This window comes from Crinia signifera, chromosome 7 (assembly GCF_055691185.1).
Source record: "Crinia signifera chromosome 7, ASM5569118v1, whole genome shotgun sequence".
Classification (NCBI taxonomy): Eukaryota; Metazoa; Chordata; class Amphibia; order Anura; family Myobatrachidae; genus Crinia; species Crinia signifera.
Window position 1 is genome coordinate 654,264 of NC_139223.1, and position 22,903 is coordinate 677,166.

At 55.4% G+C, this 22,903-nt stretch overlaps 1 protein-coding gene across 3 annotated transcripts in view; it reads left to right on the top strand.

The window, feature by feature from the left end:
- Positions 1-22,903, top strand: part of STK36 (serine/threonine kinase 36) — a 142,780-nt gene that overhangs the window by 82,861 nt on the left and 37,016 nt on the right. For all 3 annotated transcript variants that reach the window (XM_083152182.1, XM_083152181.1, XM_083152180.1), the window contains exons 19-21: positions 12,567-12,661; positions 15,355-15,415; positions 19,990-20,100. In XM_083152182.1, coding sequence (XP_083008308.1) covers positions 12,567-12,661; positions 15,355-15,415; positions 19,990-20,100 — 267 coding nt within the window. The remainder of the gene's footprint in view (positions 1-12,566; positions 12,662-15,354; positions 15,416-19,989; positions 20,101-22,903) is intronic.

Sequence of the window (22,903 nt, forward strand, 5' to 3'; positions counted from 1 at the left end):
TACACAATCCCTCTAAAAGGTGGCTGCAGCTGTCTCCTATAATAAAGAGTTTATATCTGACCACCGATCAGACCAGTGCTACTGTGTGACCACCGATCAGACCAGAGCTACTGTGTGACCACCGATCAGACCAGTGCTACTGTGTGACCACCGATCAGACCAGCGCTACTGTGTGACCACCGATCAGACCAGTGCTACTGTGTGACCACCGATCAGACCAGCGCTACTGTGTGACCACCGATCAGACCAGCGCTACTGTGTGACCACCGATCAGACCAGCGCTACTGTGTGACCACCGATCAGACCAGCGCTACTGTGTGACCACCGATCAGACCAGCGCTACTGTGTGACCACCGATCAGACCAGCGCTACTGTGTGACCACCGATCAGACCAGCGCTACTGTGTGACCACCGATCAGACCAGCGCTACTGTGTGACCACCGATCAGACCAGTGCTACTGTGTGACCACCGATCAGACCAGTTCTACTGTGTGACCACCGATCAGACCAGTGCTACTGTGTGACCACCGATCAGACCAGTGCTACTGTGTGACCACCGATCAGACCAGTGCTACTGTGTGACCACCGATCAGACCAGTGCTAGTGTGTGACCATCGATCAGACCAGCGCTACTGTGTGACCACCGATCAGACCAGCGCTACTGTGTGACCACCGATAAGACCAGTGCTACTGTGTGACCACCGATCAGACCAGTGCTACTGTGTGACCACCGATCAGACCAGTGCTACTGTGTGACCACCGATCAGACCAGCGCTACTGTGTGACCACCGATCAGACCAGCGCTACTGTGTGACCACCGATCAGACCAGCGCTACTGTGTGACCACCGATCAGACCAGTGCTACTGTGTGACCACCGATCAGACCAGTGCTACTGTGTGACCACCGATCAGACCAGTGCTACTGTGTGACCACCGATCAGACCAGTGCTACTGTGTGACCACCGATCAGACCAGTGCTACTGTGTGACCACCGATCAGACCAGCGCTACTGTGTGACCACCGATCAGACCAGCGCTACTGTGTGACCACCGATCAGACCAGTGCTACTGTGTGACCACCGATCAGACCAGTGCTACTGTGTGACCACCGATCAGACCAGTGCTACTGTGTGACCACCGATCTGACCAGCGCTACTGTGTGACCACCGATCAGACCAGCGCTACTGTGTGACCACCGATCAGACCAGCGCTACTGTGTGACCACCGATCAGACCAGCGCTACTGTGTGACCACCGATCAGACCAGCGCTACTGTGTGACCACCGATCAGACCAGCGCTACTGTGTGACCACCGATCAGACCAGCGCTACTGTGTGACCACCGATCAGACCAGTGCTACTGTGTGACCACCGATCAGACCAGTGCTACTGTGTGACCACCGATCAGACCAGTGCTACTGTGTGACCACCGATCAGACCAGTGCTACTGTGTGACCACCGATCAGACCAGCGCTACTGTGTGACCACCGATCAGACCAGCGCTACTGTGTGACCACCGATCAGACCAGTGCTACTGTGTGACCACCGATCAGACCAGTGCTACTGTGTGACCACCGATCAGACCAGCGCTACTGTGTGACCACCGATCAGACCAGTGCTACTGTGTGACCACCGATCAGACCAGTGCTACTGTGTGACCACCGATCAGACCAGTGCTACTGTGTGACCACCGATCAGACCAGCGCTACTGTGTGACCACCGATCAGACCAGCGCTACTGTGTGACCACCGATCAGACCAGTGCTACTGTGTGACCACCGATCAGACCAGTTCTACTGTGTGACCACCGATCAGACCAGTGCTACTGTGTGACCACCGATCAGACCAGTGCTACTGTGTGACCACCGATCAGACCAGCGCTACTGTGTGACCACCGATCAGACCAGCGCTACTGTGTGACCACCGATCAGACCAGCGCTACTGTGTGACCACCGATCAGACCAGCGCTACTGTGTGACCACCGATCAGACCAGTGCTACTGTGTGACCACCGATCAGACCAGTTCTACTGTGTGACCACCGATCAGACCAGTGCTACTGTGTGACCACCGATCAGACCAGTGCTACTGTGTGACCACCGATCAGACCAGCGCTACTGTGTGACCACCGATCAGACCAGCGCTACTGTGTGACCACCGATCAGACCAGCGCTACTGTGTGACCACCGATCAGACCAGCGCTACTGTGTGACCACCGATCAGACCAGTGCTACTGTGTGACCACCGATCAGACCAGTGCTACTGTGTGACCACCGATCAGACCAGTGCTACTGTGTGACCACCGATCAGACCAGTGCTACTGTGTGACCACCGATCAGACCAGCGCTACTGTGTGACCACCGATCAGACCAGCGCTACTGTGTGACCACCGATCAGACCAGCGCTACTGTGTGACCACCGATCAGACCAGCGCTACTGTGTGACCACCGATCAGACCAGTTCTACTGTGTGACCACCGATCAGACCAGCGCTACTGTGTGACCACCGATCAGACCAGCGCTACTGTGTGACCACCGATCAGACCAGTTCTACTGTGTGACCACCGATCAGACCAGCGTTACTGTGTGACCACCGATCAGACCAGTGCTACTGTGTGACCACCGATCAGACCAGCGCTACTGTGTGACCACCGATCAGACCAGCGCTACTGTGTGACCACCGATCAGACCAGCGCTACTGTGTGACCACCGATCAGACCAGCGCTACTGTGTGACCACCGATCAGACCAGCGCTACTGTGTGACCACCGATCAGACCAGCGCTACTGTGTGACCACCGATCAGACCAGTGCTACTGTGTGACCACCGATCAGACCAGCGCTACTGTGTGACCACCGATCAGACCAGCGCTACTGTGTGACCACCGATCAGACCAGCGCTACTGTGTGACCACCGATCAGACCAGTGCTACTGTGTGACCACCGATCAGACCAGCGCTACTGTGTGACCACCGATCAGACCAGCGCTACTGTGTGACCACCGATCAGACCAGTTCTACTGTGTGACCACCGATCAGACCAGCGCTACTGTGTGACCACCGATCAGACCAGTGCTACTGTGTGACCACCGATCAGACCAGTGCTACTGTGTGACCACCGATCAGACCAGCGCTACTGTGTGACCACCGATCAGACCAGTTCTACTGTGTGACCACCGATCAGACCAGCGCTACTGTGTGACCACCGATCAGACCAGCGCTACTGTGTGACCACCGATCAGACCAGCGCTACTGTGTGACCACCGATCAGACCAGCGCTACTGTGTGACCACCGATCAGACCAGCGCTACTGTGTGACCACCGATCAGACCAGTGCTACTGTGTGACCACCGATCAGACCAGCGCTACTGTGTGACCACCGATCAGACCAGTGCTACTGTGTGACCACCGATCAGACCAGTGCTACTGTGTGACCACCGATCTGACCAGCGCTACTGTGTGACCACCGATCAGACCAGCGCTACTGTGTGACCACCGATCAGACCAGCGCTACTGTGTGACCACCGATCAGACCAGCGCTACTGTGTGACCACCGATCAGACCAGCGCTACTGTGTGACCACCGATCAGACCAGCGCTACTGTGTGACCACCGATCAGACCAGCGCTACTGTGTGACCACCGATCAGACCAGCGCTACTGTGTGACCACCGATCAGACCAGCGCTACTGTGTGACCACCGATCAGACCAGTGCTACTGTGTGACCACCGATCTGACCAGCGCTACTGTGTGACCACCGATCAGACCAGCGCTACTGTGTGACCACCGATCAGACCAGTGCTACTGTGTGACCACCGATCAGACCAGCGCTACTGTGTGACCACCGATCAGACCAGTGCTACTGTGTGACCACCGATCAGACCAGTGCTACTGTGTGACCACCGATCTGACCAGCGCTACTGTGTGACCACCGATCAGACCAGCGCTACTGTGTGACCACCGATCAGACCAGCGCTACTGTGTGACCACCGATCAGACCAGTGCTACTGTGTGACCACCGATCAGACCAGTGCTACTGTGTGACCACCGATCAGACCAGTGCTACTGTGTGACCACCGATCTGACCAGCGCTACTGTGTGACCACCGATCAGACCAGCGCTACTGTGTGACCACCGATCAGACCAGCGCTACTGTGTGACCACCGATCAGACCAGTGCTACTGTGTGACCACCGATCAGACCAGTGCTACTGTGTGACCACCGATCAGACCAGTGCTACTGTGTGACCACCGATCAGACCAGCGCTACTGTGTGACCACCGATCAGACCAGTTCTACTGTGTGACCACCGATCAGACCAGTCTCTCCACAGTGCTGGGTAAAGTGCACTAACCTTTCTGTCCATGTGACTTTATTGTGAATTATTTTTCATATGTTAAGGGGGAAATTTACTAATATTATAAATAATATAAATATTATATTGTAAAATACGATTTTTTTAGGCTTATTCGTATTTTCAGGATTTACTATCCTGAAAATACATTTATTCGTATTCATGGCACATTCGTATTTACGAATATGAATGTATACGCCATCGATAGAATACGAATAGGAATCACCATTCAAAAGAATGACGATTCCTAATTTACTAAGCGGCTGTATTTTCAATACGGCCAGTTATTACCGGCAATAAGCGGGATACGGCCGCTAATTGGCGGTAAAATAAGCCTGGAAACTACACTTCATTTTCCAGGCGTATTAGTCAGAAGCCTGCACAGATGAGTCAGATTCATCATATCAGTCATATCCGCGCAGGCTTCAGTGTAAAACTGGGTACTTGTGGATTATCACGGCGCCCATCGCATCGCATACCACTAATTAAGGTATGTGATGGGACCCGATTTTTCGGGTCCAAAAACCCGCACTGTACAATAAAATATTGCATCGCATGCCATTAAAATGGCATGTGATGCGATTTTTAATTGTACAAGCACCCTGATGGGTGATTACTATGTTAAATGCACCCCCATTGGTAATGCCACCCCCACTATAAACGCCATCCCGAAGCGTGGCGAGCGCAGCGAGCCCGCGAGGGGCTTTGGTACGCGTCCTCCGACCTTTTCATACACCCACTATCCACGTCGGCGTGGAGTTGACTTTAGATAGTGTGGCGAGGGGCGGCGGTACGCGTCCTCCGACCTTTTCATACACCCACTATCCACGTCGGCGTGGAGTTGATTTTAGATAGTGTGGCGAGCCACCGAGCCTGAAGCGTGGCGAGCGCACACGGAATACATGTGAAGTAATCCACGCCCCCTCGCGGGGCTCGCCACACTATCTAAAGACAACTCCACACCGACGTGGATAGTGGGGGTATGAAAAGGTCGGAGGACGCATACCGCCGCCCCTCGCGGGCTCGCTGCACTCGCCACACTTCGGGTTGGTATTGATAGTGGGGGTGGCGTTAACAATGGGGTGCATTTAACATAGTAATCACCCATCAGGGTGCCTGTACCATTAAAAATCGGGTCAAATCGCAACGCATCGCATGCAATGCGACCAATACGATGCCCTACAACGGAAATCTTGGGCGCCGTGATAATACACAAGTACCTAAACATTTTTTTAAAATAAGTAGATAAATAAAATAAAAAAGTCGTGGGGTCCCCCCCCCACATCCATAACCAGCCCCCGGCTCAAAGAGTCAGTCCTAGTTTTAAAAAATCAGGGAAAAAAACATGTAGGGTTCCCCTTATTTTTTTTTAAACCAGCACCAGGCCCAAGGGCCGGTCCTCGTTCCCAAAATACGGGAGACAAAATGAGTAGGGGTCCCCCGTATTTTAAGAACCAGCACCAGGCCCAACCAGCCAGCAGGGTAATGCCACAGCCGGGGGGAGAATTTTTATACATGTCCCCCCGGCCAAAGCATTCACCCCCTGACCGGTCAGCCTGGGCAGGGGTCCTGGGGGAGTGTCCCAGCATGCGGGGCATTAAAGGGCCTTCTGGAACTTGTAGTTCCACAGCATTACAAATAGTTAAATAAACACACTGACGCACCAGAAAAATAAAACTTTATTCCATACAGAGCCCACACATACAGATACTTACATATGTTGAGCCTGTAGGTAGGTCGCCTCCATCCATCAGCACGTCCTGAAGAAATCCTCTGGGTACCTGTGGAAGGAAATTACAGTATACTCACCAGATCTTACGGCTCAGATCGGTCCTCTTCGTTCCAAAGTAGAATCCAGGGAACTTGGCAACAAAAAAAAAACACTCTAAACCCGACACCAATCCGAACTGAGGAGAAGCCGCATGATGACTTTGTGTGGCTCCTCCTCCCGAATGCCACTATTGGCCACCTAGCAGCCAATCGAGAGCTGCTAGGCGGCCAATAGCGGCATTCGGGAGGAGGAGCCGCAGGATGTGAAGATATCCCCGGCTTCTCCTCAGTTTGGTTTGGTGTCGTGTTTAGCGTGTACCCAAAGGATTTCTTCAGGACGTGCTGACGGATGGACAGCGCCCTACCTACAGGCTCAACGGGATATGGTCAATGGGTCACCAGCAAGTTGTTAGACAGTCATTAGGTCGACATGACTTTAGGTCCACATGCAATAAGGTGAACAAGACTTTAGGTCGATAGGGTCATTAATTTCAGGCCCTACCATCCAGTCGGGCGTGGTGGTAGAATAAAATAGTGTGCCGAGCGTAGCATGGCGAGCCATGCGAGGGGACGCCGTGGTACGTTTTATGTTGACATAAGGGTAAAAACATAATAATAAAAAGTCGACTTTCACTGTTGACCTAATCCCTGTCAGCCTAATGACCCTGTCGACATAATCCCTGTCAGCCTAATGACCCTGTCGACCTAATGACCCTGTCGACCTAATGACTGTCTAACAACTTGCTGGTGACCAACTAATCCACACCCAACATAGGTAAGTATCTGTATGTAATAAAGTTTTATTTTTCTGGTGCGTCAGTGTGTTTATCTAACTATTGTATAGTTGTGGAACTACAAGTTCCAGCGGACCCTTTAATGGCCCTTTGTGCGTCTCCAAGTCCCTGCATGCGAGGGAGGTTTGCTGGGACTCATAGTTCCACAGCAATATACAATATGTTTATTCACATTTATCAGCTGATGCCCACCGCACAGGGGCATCGGGGACAGCCCCAGGCCTCAGCCTGGGTAGGTAAATTCTTGAGGGGGGACTCCTTCATTGGGGGGGTCCCCTGCCCAGGCTGACTGGTCTGGGGGTGAATGCTTTGGTCGGGGGCACTTGTATAAAAAGTCTCCCCCGGCTGTGGCATAACTCTGCTGGCTGTTTGGGCATGGTAATGGTTCTTAAAATTTTGTCCCCCATGGGCCTACACGTTTTTTTTCCCTGATTTTTTAAAACAAGGACCGGCCGCCCTTGCCCGCTGTGTTCACACTCTAACCCACTGTATTCCCACTCTAACCCACTGTATTCCCTCACTCGCCCACTGTGTTCCCACTGTATTCCCGCCCTTGCCCTGCTGTATTCCCACCCTAACCCCCTGTATTCCCGCCCTTGCCTGCTGTGTTCACACTCTAACCCACTGTATTCCCTCCCTCGCCCGCTGTGTTCCCACTCTAACCCACTGTATTCCCTCCCTCGCCCACTGTGTTCCCACTCTAACCTACTGTATTCCCGCTCTCGCCCACTGTGTTCCCACTAACCCACTGTATTACCGCCCTCTCCCGCTGTGTTCCCACTCTTAACCACTGTGTTCCCACTCTAACCCACTATATTCCCGCCCTTGCCCTGCTGTGTTCCCGCCTTCACCATTCTGTATTCCCACTCTAACCCACTGTATTCCCAGTCTAACCCACTGTATATTCCCGCCCTCGCCTGCTGTGTTCCCACTCTAACCCGCTGTATTCCCACTCTAACCCACTGTATTCCCGCCCTCGCCAGCTGTGTTTCCACTCTAACCCACTGTATTACCACCCTCGCCTGCTGTGTTCCCGCACTTGCCCTGCTGTATTCCCGCACTTGCCCTGCTGTATTCCCACTCTAACCCACAGTATTCCTGCCCTCGCCCTCTGTGTTCCCACTCTGACCCACTATATTCCCGCCCACGTTCGCTGCGTTCCCACTTTAACCTACTGTATTCCCGCTCTCGCCCGCTGTGTTCTTACTCAAACCCACTGTATTACCGCCCTCACCTGCTGTGTTCCCACTCTAACCCACTTTATTCCCACCCTCGCCCGTTGTGTTCCCACTCTAACACACTGTATTCCCACTCTAACCCACTGTATATTCCCGCCCTCGCCCGCTGTGTCCCCACTCTAACCCACTGTATTCCTACTGTAACCCACTGTATTCCCGCCATTGCCCTGCTGTATTCCCGACCTTGCCCGCTGTGTTCCCACCCTCACCCTGCTGTATTCCCACTCTAACCCACTGTATTCCTACTGTAACCCACTGTATTTCCGCCATTGCCCTGCTGTATTCCTGACCTCGCCCGCTGTGTTCCCACTCTAACCCACTGTATATTCCCGCCCTCGCCTGCTGTGTTCCCATTCTAACCCACTGTATTCCCGCACTCGCCCGCTGTGTTCCCACTCTAACCCACTATATTCCCGCCCTTTCCCAGCTGTGTTCCCGCCTTCACCTTTCTGTATTCCCACTCTAACCCACTGTATTCCCACTCTAACCCACTGTATATTCCCTCCCTCGCCTGCTGTATTCCCACTCTAACCCACTGTATTCCCGCCCTCACCCGCTGTGTTCCCAATCTAACCCACTGTATTCCCGCCCTCGCCACCTGTGTTCCCACTCAAATCCACTGTATTCCCACCCTCGCCTGCTGTGTTCCCACACTAGCCCTGCTGTATTCCCGCCCTTGCCCTGCTGTATTCCCGCCCTTGCCCTGCTGTATTCCCGCTCTCGCCCACTGTGTTCCCACTAACCCACTGTATTACCGCCCTCTCCCGCTGTGTTCCCACTCTTAACCACTGTGTTCCCACTCTAACCCACTATATTCCCACTCTAACCCACTGTATTCCCACCCTTGCCCTGCTGTGTTCCCGCCTTCACCCTTCTGTATTCCCACTCTAACCCACTGTATTCCCAGTCTAACCCACTGTATATTCCCGCCCTCGCCTGCTGTGTTCCCACTCTAACCCACTGTATTCCCACCCTTGCCCTGCTGTATTCCCACTCTAACCTACTGTATTCCCGCCCTCACCCACTGTATTCCCGCCCTCACCCGCTGTGTTCCAACCCTCGCCCTGCTGTATTCCCACTCTAACCTACTGTATTCCCACCTTCGCCAGCAGTGGTCACACCCTTGCCCTGCTGTGTTCCCACCCTTGCCCTGCTGTATTCCCACCCTCGCCCTGCTGTGTTCCCGCCCTCGCCCTGCTGTATTCCCGCCCTCGCCCTGCTGTATTCCCACTCTAACCCTGCTGTATTCCCGCCCTTGCCCTGCTGTATTCCCGCCCTTGACCTGCTGTATTCCCACTGTATTCCCACTCTAACCCACTGTATTCCCGCCCTCGCCTGCTGTGTTCCCACTCTAACCCACTTTATTCCTGCCCTCGCCCGTTGTGTTCCCACTCTAACACACTGTATTCCCACTGTATTCCTACTCTAACCCACTGTATTCCCGCCATTGCCCTGCTGTATTCCCGACCTCGCCCGCTGTGTTCCCACCCTCACCCTGCTGTATTCCCACCCTCACCCACTGTATTCCCGCCCTTACCCGCTGTGTTCCCACTCTAACCCACTGTATTCCCACCCTTCTCCGCTGTGTTCCAACCCTCGCACTGCTGTATTCCCACTATAACCTACTGTATTCCCGCCTTCGCCCGCAGTGCTCACACCCTCGCTCTGCAGTGTTCCCACCCTCGCTCTGCAGTGTTCCCACCCTCGCTCTGCAGTGTTCCCACCCTCGCTCTGCTGTGTTCCCACCCTCGCCTTGCTGTATTCCCGCCCTTGCCCTGCTGTATTCCCACTGTATTACCGCCCTCGACAACTGTGTTCCCACTGTATTCCCACCCTCGCCAGCTGTGTTCCCACTCTAACCCACTGTATTCCCACCCTCGCCTGCTGTGTTCCCACACTAGCCCTGCTGTATTCCCACTGTATTCCTGCCCTCGCCTGCTGTGTTCCCACTCTAACCCACTGTGTTCCTGCCCTCGCCCGCTGTGTTCCCACTCTTACCCACTGTGTTCCCGCCCTTGCCTGCTGTACTCCCACTCTAACCCACTGTATTCCTGCCCTTGCCCGTTGTGTTCCCACTCTAACCCACTGTATTCCAGCCCTTTCCTGCTGTGTTCCCGCCCTCGCCCTTCTGTATTCCCACTCTAACCCGCTGTGTTCCCACTCTAACCCACTGTATTCCTACTCTAACCCACTGTATTCCTGCCCTCGCCTGCTGTGTTGCCACTCTAACCCACTGTATTCCCACCCTTCTCCGCTGTGTTCCCACACTCGCCCTGCTGTATTCCCACTCTAACCCATTGTATTCCTGCCTTCGCCCACAGTGCTCCCACCCTTGCTCTGCTGTGTTCCCGCCCTCACCTTGCTATATTCCCACTCTAACCCACTGTATTCCTGCCCTCGCTCTGCTGTGTTCCCGCCCTCGCCCTGCTGTGTCCCCACCCTCGCCCACTGTGTTCCCACTCTAACCCACTGTGTTCCCACTCTAACCCAATGTGTTCCCGCCCTCGCCCTGCTGTGTTCCCGCCCTCGCCCTGCTGTGTTCCCGCCCTCGCCCTGCTGTGTTCCTGCCCTCGCCCTGCTGTGTTCCTGCCCTCGCCCTGCTGTGTTCCTGCCCTCGCCCTGCTGTGTTCCTGCCCTCGCCCTGCTGTGTTCCTGCCCTCGCCCTGCTGTGTTCCTGCCCTCGCCCTGCTGTGTTCCTGCCCTCGCCCTGCTGTGTTCCTGCCCTCGCCCTGCTGTGTTCCTGCCCTCGCCCTGCTGTGTTCCTGCCCTCGCCCTGCTTTGTTCCTGCCCTCGCCCTGCTGTGTTCCTGCCCTCGCCCTGCTGTGTTCCTGCCCTCGCCCTGCTATATTCCCACTCTAACCCACTGTATTCCCGCCCTCGCTGTGCTGTTCCCGCCCTCGCTGTGCTGTGTTCCCGCCCTCGCCCTGCTGTGTTCCCGCCCTTGCCCTGCTGTGTTCCCGCCCTTGCCCTGCGGTGTTCCCGCCCTCGCCCTGCGGTGTTCCCGCCTTTGCCCTGCTGTGTTCCCGCCCTCGCCCTGCTGTGTTCCCGCCCTCGCCCTGCTGTGTTCTCGCCCTGCTGTGTTCCCGCCCTGCTGTGTTCCCGCCCTCGCCCTGCTGTGTTCTCGCCCTGCTGTGTTTCCGCCCTCGCCCTGCTGTGTTTCCGCCCTCGCCCTGCTGTGTTTCCGCCCTCGCCCTGCTGTGTTTCCGCCCTCGCCCTGCTGTGTTTCCGCCCTCGCCCTGCTGTGTTTCCGCCCTCGCCCTGCTGTGTTTCCGCCCTCGCCCTGCTGTGTTTCCGCCCTCGCCCTGCTGTGTTCCTGCCCTCGCCCTGCTGTGTTCCTGCCCTCGCCCTGCTGTGTTCCTGCCCTCGCCCTGCTGTGTTCCTGCCCTCGCCCTGCTGTGTTCCTGCCCTCGCCCTGCTGTGTTCCTGCCCTCGCCCTGCTGTGTTCCTGCCCTCGCCCTGCTGTGTTCCTGCCCTCGCCCTGCTGTGTTCCTGCCCTCGCCCTGCTGTGTTCCTGCCCTCGCCCTGCTTTGTTCCTGCCCTCGCCCTGCTGTGTTCCTGCCCTCGCCCTGCTGTGTTCCTGCCCTCGCCCTGCTATATTCCCACTCTAACCCACTGTATTCCCGCCCTCGCTGTGCTGTTCCCGCCCTCGCTGTGCTGTGTTCCCGCCCTCGCCCTGCTGTGTTCCCGCCCTTGCCCTGCTGTGTTCCCGCCCTTGCCCTGCGGTGTTCCCGCCCTCGCCCTGCGGTGTTCCCGCCTTTGCCCTGCTGTGTTCCCGCCCTCGCCCTGCTGTGTTCCCGCCCTCGCCCTGCTGTGTTCTCGCCCTGCTGTGTTCCCGCCCTGCTGTGTTCCCGCCCTCGCCCTGCTGTGTTCTCGCCCTGCTGTGTTTCCGCCCTCGCCCTGCTGTGTTTCCGCCCTCGCCCTGCTGTGTTTCCGCCCTCGCCCTGCTGTGTTTCCGCCCTCGCCCTGCTGTGTTTCCGCCCTCGCCCTGCTGTGTTTCCGCCCTCGCCCTGCTGTGTTTCCGCCCTCGCCCTGCTGTGTTTCCGCCCTCGCCCTGCTGTGTTTCCGCCCTCGCCCTGCTGTGTTTCCGCCCTCGCCCTGCTGTGTTTCCGCCCTCGCCCTGCTCTGTTCCCACTGTATTCCCGCCCTCACCCACAGTGTTCCCACACTAACCCACTGTATTCCCGCCCTCGCCCACAGTGTTCCCACTCTAACCCACTGTATTCCCGCCCTCGCCCACTGTGTTCCCACTCTAACCCACTGTATTCCCGCCCCCGCCCACTGTGTTCCCACTCTAACCCACTGTATTCCCACCCTCGCCCGCAGTGCTACCACCCCTTGCTCTGCTGTATTCCCACCATCACCCGCAGTATTCTCACCCTCACCCGTCTGATTCCCGCAATAATCCGCTGTATTCCCTCCTAGATTCCTCTCTGGGATGCCTCTCGCATTGATGCGGCAGAATTGAGCCTTTTCATTGTGTCTTTGCTGACTCTTCGCCTGCAGTCTCTCCCTGATGAGTGAGTGTCTCTCAGAGCTCGTACTCTTTATTTCCACATTGCAGACTGATCTGGTGATTACTCCTCTAGCCTGGAAGTATAGTGACATCACTGCCGGACATAGATTGTGGTGCGTGCGCCCTCTACATTTACCCCACTGGTCCCGTAGCAGCTGCCTCCACTATAGTTACCCCACTGGTCCTGTAGCAGCTGCTCCCTCTATAGTTACCCCACTGGTCCTGTAGTAGCTGCCCCCTCTATAGTTATCCCACTGGTCCCGTAGCAGCTGCCCCCTCTATAGTTACCCCACTGGTCCCATAAAAGCTGCCTCCACTGTATAGTTACGCCACTGGTTCTGTAGCAGCTGCCCCCTCTATAGTTACCCCACTGGTCCTGTAGCAGCTGCCCCCTCTATAGTTACCCCGCTGGTCCTGTAGCAGCTGCCTCCACTATAGTTACCCCACTGGTCCCGTAGCAGCTGCCCCCACTATAGTTACCCCACTGGTCCCATAAGAGCTGCCTCCACTATAGTTACCCCACTCTTTCTGTAGTAGCTGCCCCCTGTATTGTTACCCCACTGGTCCTATAGTAGCTGCCCCCTCTATAGTTACCCCACTGGTCCTGTAGCAGCTGCCCCCTCTATAGTTACCCCACTGGTCCTGTAGCAGCTGCCCCCTCTATAGTTACCCCACTGGTCCTGTAGCAGCTGCCTCCACTATAGTTACCCCACTGGTCCTGTAGCAGCTGCCCCCTCTATAGTTACCCCACTGGTCCTGTAGCAGCTGCCCCCTCTATAGTTACCCCGCTGGTCCTGTAGCAGCTGCCTCAACTATAGTTACCCCACTGGTCCCGTAGCAGCTGCCCCCAGTATAGTTACCCCACTGGTCCCATGAGAACTGTCTCCACTATAGTTACCCCACTCTTTCTGTAGTAGCTGCCCCCTGTATTGTTACCCCACTGGTCCTATAGTAGCTGCCCCCTCTATAGTTACCCCACTGGTCCTGTAGCAGCTGCCTCCACTATAGTTACCCCACTGGTCCTGTAGCAGCTGCCCCCTCTATAGTTACCCCACTGGTCCTGTAGCAGCTGCCTCCACTATAGTTACCCCACTGGTCCCGTAGCAGCTGCCCCCACTATAGTTACCCCACTGGTCCCATGAGAACTGCCTCCACTATAATTACCCCACTGGTCCCGTAGCAGCTGCCCTCTCTATAGTTACCCCACTGGTCCAGTAGCAGCTGCCTCCACTATAGTTACCCCTCTGGTCCCGTAGCAGCTGCCTCCACTATAGTTACCCCACTGGTCCTGTAGCAGCTGCCTCCACTATAATTACCCCACTGGCCCCGTAGCAGCTGCCCCCTCTATAGTTACCCCACTGGTCCCATAAGAACTGCCTCCACTATAATTACCCCACTGGTCCCGTAGCAGCTGCCCTCTCTATAGTTACCCCACTGGTCCCGTAGCAGCTGCCTCCACTATAGTTACCCCACTGGTCCTGTAGCAGCTGCTCCCTCTATAGTTACCCCACTGGTCCCGTAGCAGCTGCCACATCTATAGTTACCCCACTGGTCCTGTAGCAGCTGCCCCCTCTATAGTTGCCCCACTGGTCCCGCAGCAGCTGCCCCCACTATAGTTACCCCACTGGTCCTGTAGCAGCTGCCACATCTATAGTTACCCCACTGGTCCTGTAGCAGCTGCCCCCTCTATAGTTGCCCCACTGGTCCCGCAGCAGCTGCCCTACTGCCTACCCATCCCTAGGTGGGAGAGGGGTAAGTCTGTTGGCACCATACTGCCTGTTGATCCCTTACACCTGGGGTATGTATCAGCTGGTCCCTAAGTGGGAGAGGGGTATGTGTGTCGGCACCATTCTGCCTGCCGGTCCCTTACACCCAGGGTATGTATCAGCCCGTCCCTAGGTAGGAGAAGGGTAAGTGTGTCGGCACCATACTGCCTGCCAGTCCCTTACACCCGGGTATGTATCAGCCAGTCCCTAGGTGGAGGAAGTGTATGTGTGTCGACACCATACTGCCTGCCGGTCCCTTACGCCCAGGGTACGTATCAGCCGGTCCCTAGGTGGGAGAGGGGTATGTGTGTCGGCACCATACGGCCTGCCGGTCCCTTACACCCAGGGTATGTATCAGCCAGTCCCTAGGTGGGAGAGGGGTATGTGTGTCGGCACCATACTGCCTGCCTGTCCCTTACACCCGGGGTGTGTATCAGCCAGTCCCTAGGTGGAGGAAGTGTATGTGTGTCGGCACCATACTGCCTGCCGGTTCCTTACACCCAGGGTGTGTATCAGCCGGTCCCTAGGTCGGAGAGGGGTATGTGTGTCGGCACCAAAGGCCCTGCCGGTCCCTTACATCCAGGGTATGTATCAGCCAGTCCCTAAGTGGGAGAAGGGTATATGTGTGTCGGCACCATACTGCCTGCCGGTCCCTTACACCCGGGGTGTGTATCAGCCAGTCCCTAGGTGGGAGAAGGGTATGTGTGTTGGCACCCTACTGTCTGCCGGTCCCTTACACCTGGGGTGTGTCAGCCGGTCCCTAGGGGGTATGTGTGATGGCTGGCAGGAAGTGTCTCTCATACACAGAGCAGGACTGTCCCACATGGAGGCACTAAGCACCCTGGCTTCCTGTACCTGCTGCCTGTGTATGCTGACTTGAGCAGTCATGTATCTGTGTCACCTGATAATGGCCGCATTCAATTTTTTTCAGTGTGTTACACTTGGTGACTGTGCTCCCTCCTCTTCTCACCTGTGATCACCCATCTCTTGTGGTAAGTATAACTCTGCTGGGGCTAGAGGAGTGTAGGTAAGGACATGCTTTATACTGCCCTCTCCCGCTTACCGGGCCATTGCGCTATCCAACTAACTGGCCCATTGCCCTCTCCCGCTCACCAGGCCATTGCCCTCTCCCTGTAACGTCTCCCGCTCTCAAGCCCACTGGCCTTACCAGCACTCCGGCCCATTGCCCACTTTTGCTCTCCTGCCCATTGCCCTCTCCCACTCTCTGGCCCATTGCCCTCTACCTGTTACGTCTCCCAATCACTGGCTTCCTGTCACTGGCCCATTGCCCTCTCCCGCTCACCGGGCCATTGCCCTCTCCCTGTAACTTCTCCCGCTCTCATGCCCACTGCCCTCTCCCACACTCTGGCCCATTGCCCTCTCCCACACTCTGGCCCATTGCCCTCGTTTGCTCTTCTGCCCATTGCCCTCTCCGGCCCATTGCCCTCTACCTGTTACGTCTCTCAGTCACCGGCTTCCTGTCTCCGGCCCATTGCCCCCTACCGTTTACCAGCCCATTACCCTCTCCCTGTTTCCTCTCCCGCTCTCCGGCCCATTGCACTCTCCCGCTCAACGGCCTTTTGCCCCTTCCTGCTCACCATCCCATTGCCCTCTCCCTGTTACCTCTCCTGCTCTCTGGCCCATTGCCCTCTCTGGCCCCTTGCACTCTCCCACTCACCTGCCCTTTGCCCTTTCCCTATTACCTCTCCCGCTCTCTGGCCCGCTGCCCTCTCCCACTCTCTGGCCCGCTGCCCTCTCCCACTCTCTGGCCCGCTGCCCTCTCCCACTCTCTGGCCCGCTGCCCTCTCCGACTCTCTGGCCCGCTGCCCTTTTCCACTCTCTGGCCCATTTCCCTCTCCTTGTTACGTCTCCCAATCACCGGCTTCCTGTCACTTGCCCTGTCCCGCTCGCTGGCCCATTGCCCTGTCCCGCTCGCTGGCCCATTGCCCTGTCCCGCTCGCTGGCCCATTGCCCTCTCCCGCTCGCTGGCCCATTGCCCTCTCCCGCTCGCTGGCCCATTGCCCTCTCCCGCTCGCTGGCCCATTGCCCTCTCCCGCTCGCTGGCCCATTGCCCTCTCCCGTTCGCTGGCCCATTGCCCTCTCCCGCTCGCTGGCCCATTGCCCTCTCCCTGTTATGTCTCCCAATTACTGGCTTCCTGTCGCCGGCCCTTTGCACCCTCCCGCTCAACGGCCCATTGCCCTCTCCCTGTTACCTCTCCCGCTCGCTGGCCCGTTGCCCTCTCACTGGCCCATTGCCCTCTCCCTGTTATGTCTCCCAATTACTGGCTTCCTGTCGCCGGCCCATTGCCCTCTCCCGCTCGCTGGCCCATTGCCCTCTCCCGCTCGCTGGCCCATTGCCCTCTCCCGCTCGCTGGCCCATTGCCCTCTCCCGCTCGCTGGCCCATTGCCCTCTCCCGCTCGCTGGCCCATTGCCCTCTCCCTGTTATGTCTCCCAGTCACCGGCTTCCTGACACTGGCACATTGCCCTCTCCTGCTCTCTGGCACATTGCCCTCTTCCGCTCATTGGCACATTGCCCCCTCCTGCTCTCTGGCACATTGCCCTCTTCCGCTGTCTGGTACTACATCCAGTGAAACACCTTAGATCGAGATAAATTGGTACTCTTCCGCTCTCTGGCACATTGCCCTCTCCCTGTTACCTTTCCCGCTCATTGGCACACTGCCCTCTCCCGCTCTCTGGCACATTGCCCTCTCCCTGTTACCTTTCCCGCTCATTGGCACACTGCCCTCTCCCGCTCTCTGGCACATTGCCCTCTCCCTGTTACCTTTCCCGCTCATTGGCACACTGCCCTCTCCCGCTCTCTGGCACATTGCCCTCTCCCTGTTACCTTTCCCGCTCATTGGCACACTGCCCTCTCCCGCTCTCTGGCACATTGCCCTCTCCCTGTTACCTTTCCCGCTCATTGGCACACTGCCCTCTTCCGCTCTCTGGCACATTGCCCTCTCCCTGTTACCTTTCCCGCTCATTGTCCTCTCCCGCTCTCTGGCACATTGCCCTCTCCCTTTTACCTTTCCCACTCATTGGCACACTGCCCTCTCCCACTCTCTGGCACATTGTCCTCTCCCTGTTACCTTTCCCGCTCATTGGCACATTGTCCTCTCCTGCTCTCTGGCACATTGCCCCCTCCTGCTCTCTGGCACATTGCCCTCTTCCGCTCATTGACACATTGCCCTCTTCCGCTCATTGACACATTGCCCTCTTCCGCTCTCTGGTACTACATCCAGTGAAACCCCTTAGATCGAGATAAATTGGTACTCTTCCGCTCTCTGGCACATTGCCCTCTCCCTGTTACCTTTCCCGCTCATTGGCACACTGCCCTCTCCCGCTCTCTGGCACATTGCCCTCTCCCTGTTACCTTTCCCGCTCATTGGCACACTGCCCTCTCCCGCTCTCTGGCACATTGCCCTCTCCCTGTTACCTTTCCCGCTCATTGGCACACTGCCCTCTTCCGCTCTCTGGCACATTGCCCTCTCCCTGTTACCTTTCCCGCTCATTGGCACATTGTCCTCTTCCGCTCTCTGGCACATTGCCCTCTCCCTGTTACCTTTCCCGCTCATTGTCCTCTCCCGCTCTCTGGCACATTGCCCTCTCCCTGTTACCTTTCCCGCTCATTGGCACATTGTCCTCTCCCGCTCTCTGGCACATTGCCCTCTCCCTGTTACCTTTCCCCTCATTGGCACATTGTCCTCTCCCGCTCTCTGGCACATTGCCCTCTCCCTGTTACCTTTCCCGCTCATTGGCACACTGTCCTCTCCCGCTCTCTGGCACATTGCCCTCTCCCTGTTACCTTTCCCGCTCATTGGCACACTGCCCTCTCCCACTCTCTGGCACATTGCCCTCTCCCTGTTACCTCTCCCACTCTCTGGCACATTGCCCTCTCCCTGTTACCTTTCCCACTCATTGGCACACTGCCCTCTCCCGCTCTCTGGCACATTGCCCTCTCCCTGTTACCTTTCCCGCTCATTGGCACACTGCCCTCTTCCGCTCTCTGGCACATTGCCCTCTCCCTGTTACCTTTCCCGCTCATTGGCACACTGCCCTCTTCCGCTCTCTGGCACATTGCCCTCTCCCTGTTACCTTTCCCGCTCATTGGCACATTGTCCTCTCCCGCTCTCTGGCACATTGCCCTCTCCCTGTTACCTTTCCCGCTCATTGGCACATTGTCCTCTCCCACTCTCTGGCACATTGTCCTCTCCCTGTTACCTTTCCCGCTCATTGGCACATTGTCCTCTCCCACTCTCTGGCACATTGCCCTCTCCCTGTCACCTTTCCCGCTCATTGGCACATTGTCCTCTTCCTGTTACCTTTCCCGCTCATTGGCACATTGTCCTCTCCCACTCTCTGGCACATTGCCCTCTCCCTGTTACCTTTCCCGCTCATTGGCACACTGCCCTCTTCCGCTCTCTGGCACATTGCCCTCTCCCTGTTACCTTTCCCGCTCATTGGCACATTGTCCTCTCCCACTCTCTGGCACATTGCCCTCTCCCTGTTACCTTTCCCGCTCATTGGCACATTGTCCTCTTCCGCTCTCTGGCACATTGCCCTCTCCCTGTTACCTTTCCCGCTCATTGGCACATTGTCCTCTCCCGCTCTCTGGCACATTGTCCTCTCCCTGTTACCTTTTCCCTCATTGGCACATTGTCCTCTCCCGCTCTCTGGCACATTGCCCTCTCCCTGTTACCTTTCCCGCTCATTGGCACACTGTCCTCTCCCGCTCTCTGGCACATTGCCCTCTCCCTGTTACCTTTCCCGCTCATTGGCACACTGCCCTCTCCCACTCTCTGGCACATTGCCCTCTCCCTGTTACCTCTCCCACTCTCTGGCACATTGCCCTCTCCCTGTTACCTTTCCCACTCATTGGCACACTGCCCTCTCCCGCTCTCTGGCACATTGCCCTCTCCCTGTTACCTTTCCCGCTCATTGGCACACTGCCCTCTTCCGCTCTCTGGCACATTGCCCTCTCCCTGTTACCTTTCCCGCTCATTGGCACACTGCCCTCTTCCGCTCTCTGGCACATTGCCCTCTCCCTGTTACCTTTCCCGCTCATTGGCACATTGTCCTCTCCCGCTCTCTGGCACATTGCCCTCTCCCTGTTACCTTTCCCGCTCATTGGCACATTGTCCTCTCCCACTCTCTGGCACATTGTCCTCTCCCTGTTACCTTTCCCGCTCATTGGCACATTGTCCTCTCCCACTCTCTGGCACATTGCCCTCTCCCTGTCACCTTTCCCGCTCATTGGCACATTGTCCTCTTCCTGTTACCTTTCCCGCTCATTGGCACATTGTCCTCTCCCACTCTCTGGCACATTGCCCTCTCCCTGTTACCTTTCCCGCTCATTGGCACACTGCCCTCTTCCGCTCTCTGGCACATTGCCCTCTCCCTGTTACCTTTCCCGCTCATTGGCACATTGTCCTCTCCCGCTCTCTGGCACATTGCCCTCTCCCTGTTACCTTTCCCGCTCATTGGCTCCTTGTCCTCTCCCGCTCTCTGGCACATTGTCCTCTCTCACTCGCCGGCTCCCTGTCACCTGTACAATGTCCTCTCCAGGCCGCTGCCGTCACATTTGCAGCTTCTCTCCATGACTACGGGGAACCTGTAACGCTGGCCCGTGATGTTCTGCTAGCAGCTGTAAGAAGATCCCTCATGGAGGCACCTCCGGTAGGTTGTGTTGCACTAGGAACCTTCCTGCTGGATATAGCAATATCTATATAATGGCCAGCTTACATTATATCGTCAGTAACAGCCAAATTTACTAAGAATATGAATACGAAAATTTGTATTCTTAATATGAATGCATATGACTTGCATCGATTAACGTATTTGACTAATTCGTATTTTCCGATAGCGTATGGATTCATATTTTTTCTGACACGAATTCGTATTTCTAAATACAAATTCGTATCGGCTGCAGTGGTTGAAAAAAAGGAAGAGAAATATATAATTTTATAAACGGCGTGGGGTCCCCCCCCCCCACGGCCGTAACCAGCCCCAGGCTCGCAGAGCTGGTTTTAAAAAAAATCAGGGGAAAAAAAGAGCCGTCCTGGTTCCCAAAATTCGGGGGACAAAATGAGTAGGAGTCCCCCGTATTTAAGAAACAGCCCCAGGCCCAACCAGCCAGCAGGGTAATGCCACAGCCAGGGGGAGACTTTTTATACAAGTCCCCCCGGCCAAAGCATTAACCCCCGACCAGTCAGCATGGGCAGGGGTCCTGGAGGAGTGGTGACCCCCCCAATGAAGAGGTGTCCCCCCTTCAGAATTTACCTACCCAGGCTGAAACCTGGGGCTGTCCCGATGCCCCTGTGTGGTGTGTACCGGGATGATAAATGTGTAAAAAAATAGAATAAAACTATTGTATATTGCTGTGGAACTATGAGTCCCAGCAAGCCTCCCCCGCATGCATAAACTTGGAGAAGCACAAGTCCCAGCATGCGGGGCATTAAAGGGCCTGCTGGAACTTGTAGTTCCATATGTTTAGAAGAAAAAAGATAACTCTCTTTTTTAGGGGGACTAACTTTTTCTATTAAAATGATATAATTTTTATTGGTGTATAATAAAAGAGCCAGAGAATGCGGGGAAAGAAAGAAGCAGCAGAGACAGAAAAAGGAGAGGAAAATAACGTGTTAGAATTAAGGCCCTTATTCTGATCGGTGCGGATATATCCGCGTGCGTTCGGCCCGCCGATGTTTTGTGCCTGCGCATGTGCAGAGGTGTCTCTGCGCAGGTGCGAGCGGGGCGTACGGCCAAATCCCGCATGATATATGAACACTCCGAACAGGGGGTGGAGAGGGGCGTGAAGGGCTATTTGGGCTCATTACCATATGCATACGCCCTGCGTTTCATGGGAGTGCCTATGAAAACGCTGGGCGTACGTATGGTAATGCGGCCGTGACGCACGTGTAGGGGGCGGACATATGACATCGCCGGATGTCAGCTGCCCGCCCAGATCCCTGCTTTTGCACGGAGAAATGTCCGTGTGGTCTGAGGTTGCGGGAGCTGGTGGAGCATTCGGTCTGCGACCATCGAATGATGGGGGAGGTTCCCTGAGATGGAGGAGGCGTATTCCGTGAAAATTACACGTGCGGTCCGTTCGGCCAGCTTCTTACCGCATACGGACGGAGTTGGCGATCCGTATGGAAGGCGGGGTTTCGCACGCACGGTCCTGGCCGCACCGATCAGAATAAGGGCCTAAGTGTGGGTGTGGAAAGAATACAAATGAGTTCCTTTTACAGGAACAAAATTGTGCTTGCAAACACCAGCCGATAGCCTATGTTCTCCTACACCTTATCGCATGAAGTAGACCTACAGCCTTGCGGTGGAATAATGTAGCAATATAACAATTTTTTTTTATAGTCAATGAATCCCAATTAATCAATTTGTGGTCCTCCACAGAACCCTTTGGGTCAATGGTCACTAAAGCTGAGTTTTTATTGGTTGCGTGACTGTGAAAAAAGTATGTATACTGTATATAGTGTATTGACGTAAGTTACAAGTAAATAAATAATTAGTGAGTGGCGAAAATATCGTATTTGAGTGGTGTCAGCCACTTAAGGAAGACCCCAATATCATTTCTTACCTATATATTTCTTGTGCCTCTGGGGCAGTGAACCAACCAAGCAGTGTACAGGTTAAGGGGCTACTAATATGGGGCAGCTGAAGAAAGATGACTGGGATCTGCTTTTGGGGCTCAGCTCCTGGATCACCCCTGTTGGAATCCCAGTGCAGGGGATCACTCTCTGGCTGGCCGCAATGAGAGTCCCTTAGAGAGAGTAAAGGGATAGTAATGACTGAAGTTTCTAAATCAATTGTCAATTCTGCGGTGTTAACACAATTTTTTACTCCATATGAATTATATTCAGATAAGTAATAAGCAGGTTTTGTAATTATCAAGATTCCCTATTTCTATTGCTAGAAAATCTCCAAAATCAGTTATTTTGACATAATGTCTGCAAGAAAAAAAGGGATAATGATAACAGGAAATTTCTATATCAATCACAAATTCTGCAGTGTTAACACATTTTCACCCTCTCAAAAGCGGATTGCATGCAGGTAAACGTAAGCAGATTTTAGGGTTATCAAGAATCCCTGTTTAAATCACTAGGGATTCTCCAAACACAATTGTTTGGACAAAATGTCTAAACCAAAGTACTACTTATCCTCCCGAAGTCCACTCAAGTGTGCATGTGCATCAAAGGGGTCGCCTCAGTGGCCGCCATACCACCTCTCCATAGGCGAATCTAGGGGGTGGTCCGGGGGTGCACCAGACCACCCATTAGCCCATTTTGTAGCTGAGGGATGGGTCTTTCCAACGAGCCCAGCCCCGTGTCTCTACTCCCCTGGGAACCGGAGATACTGCCAGGCAAAGCTGGAAAGTTTTCCCTATAGGATAACATGGGACCTGCTAATTCCGACCCCCACCCAGTTCAACGGCTGCCAGTTCCCCCTTCGGCATCACTGAAACTCA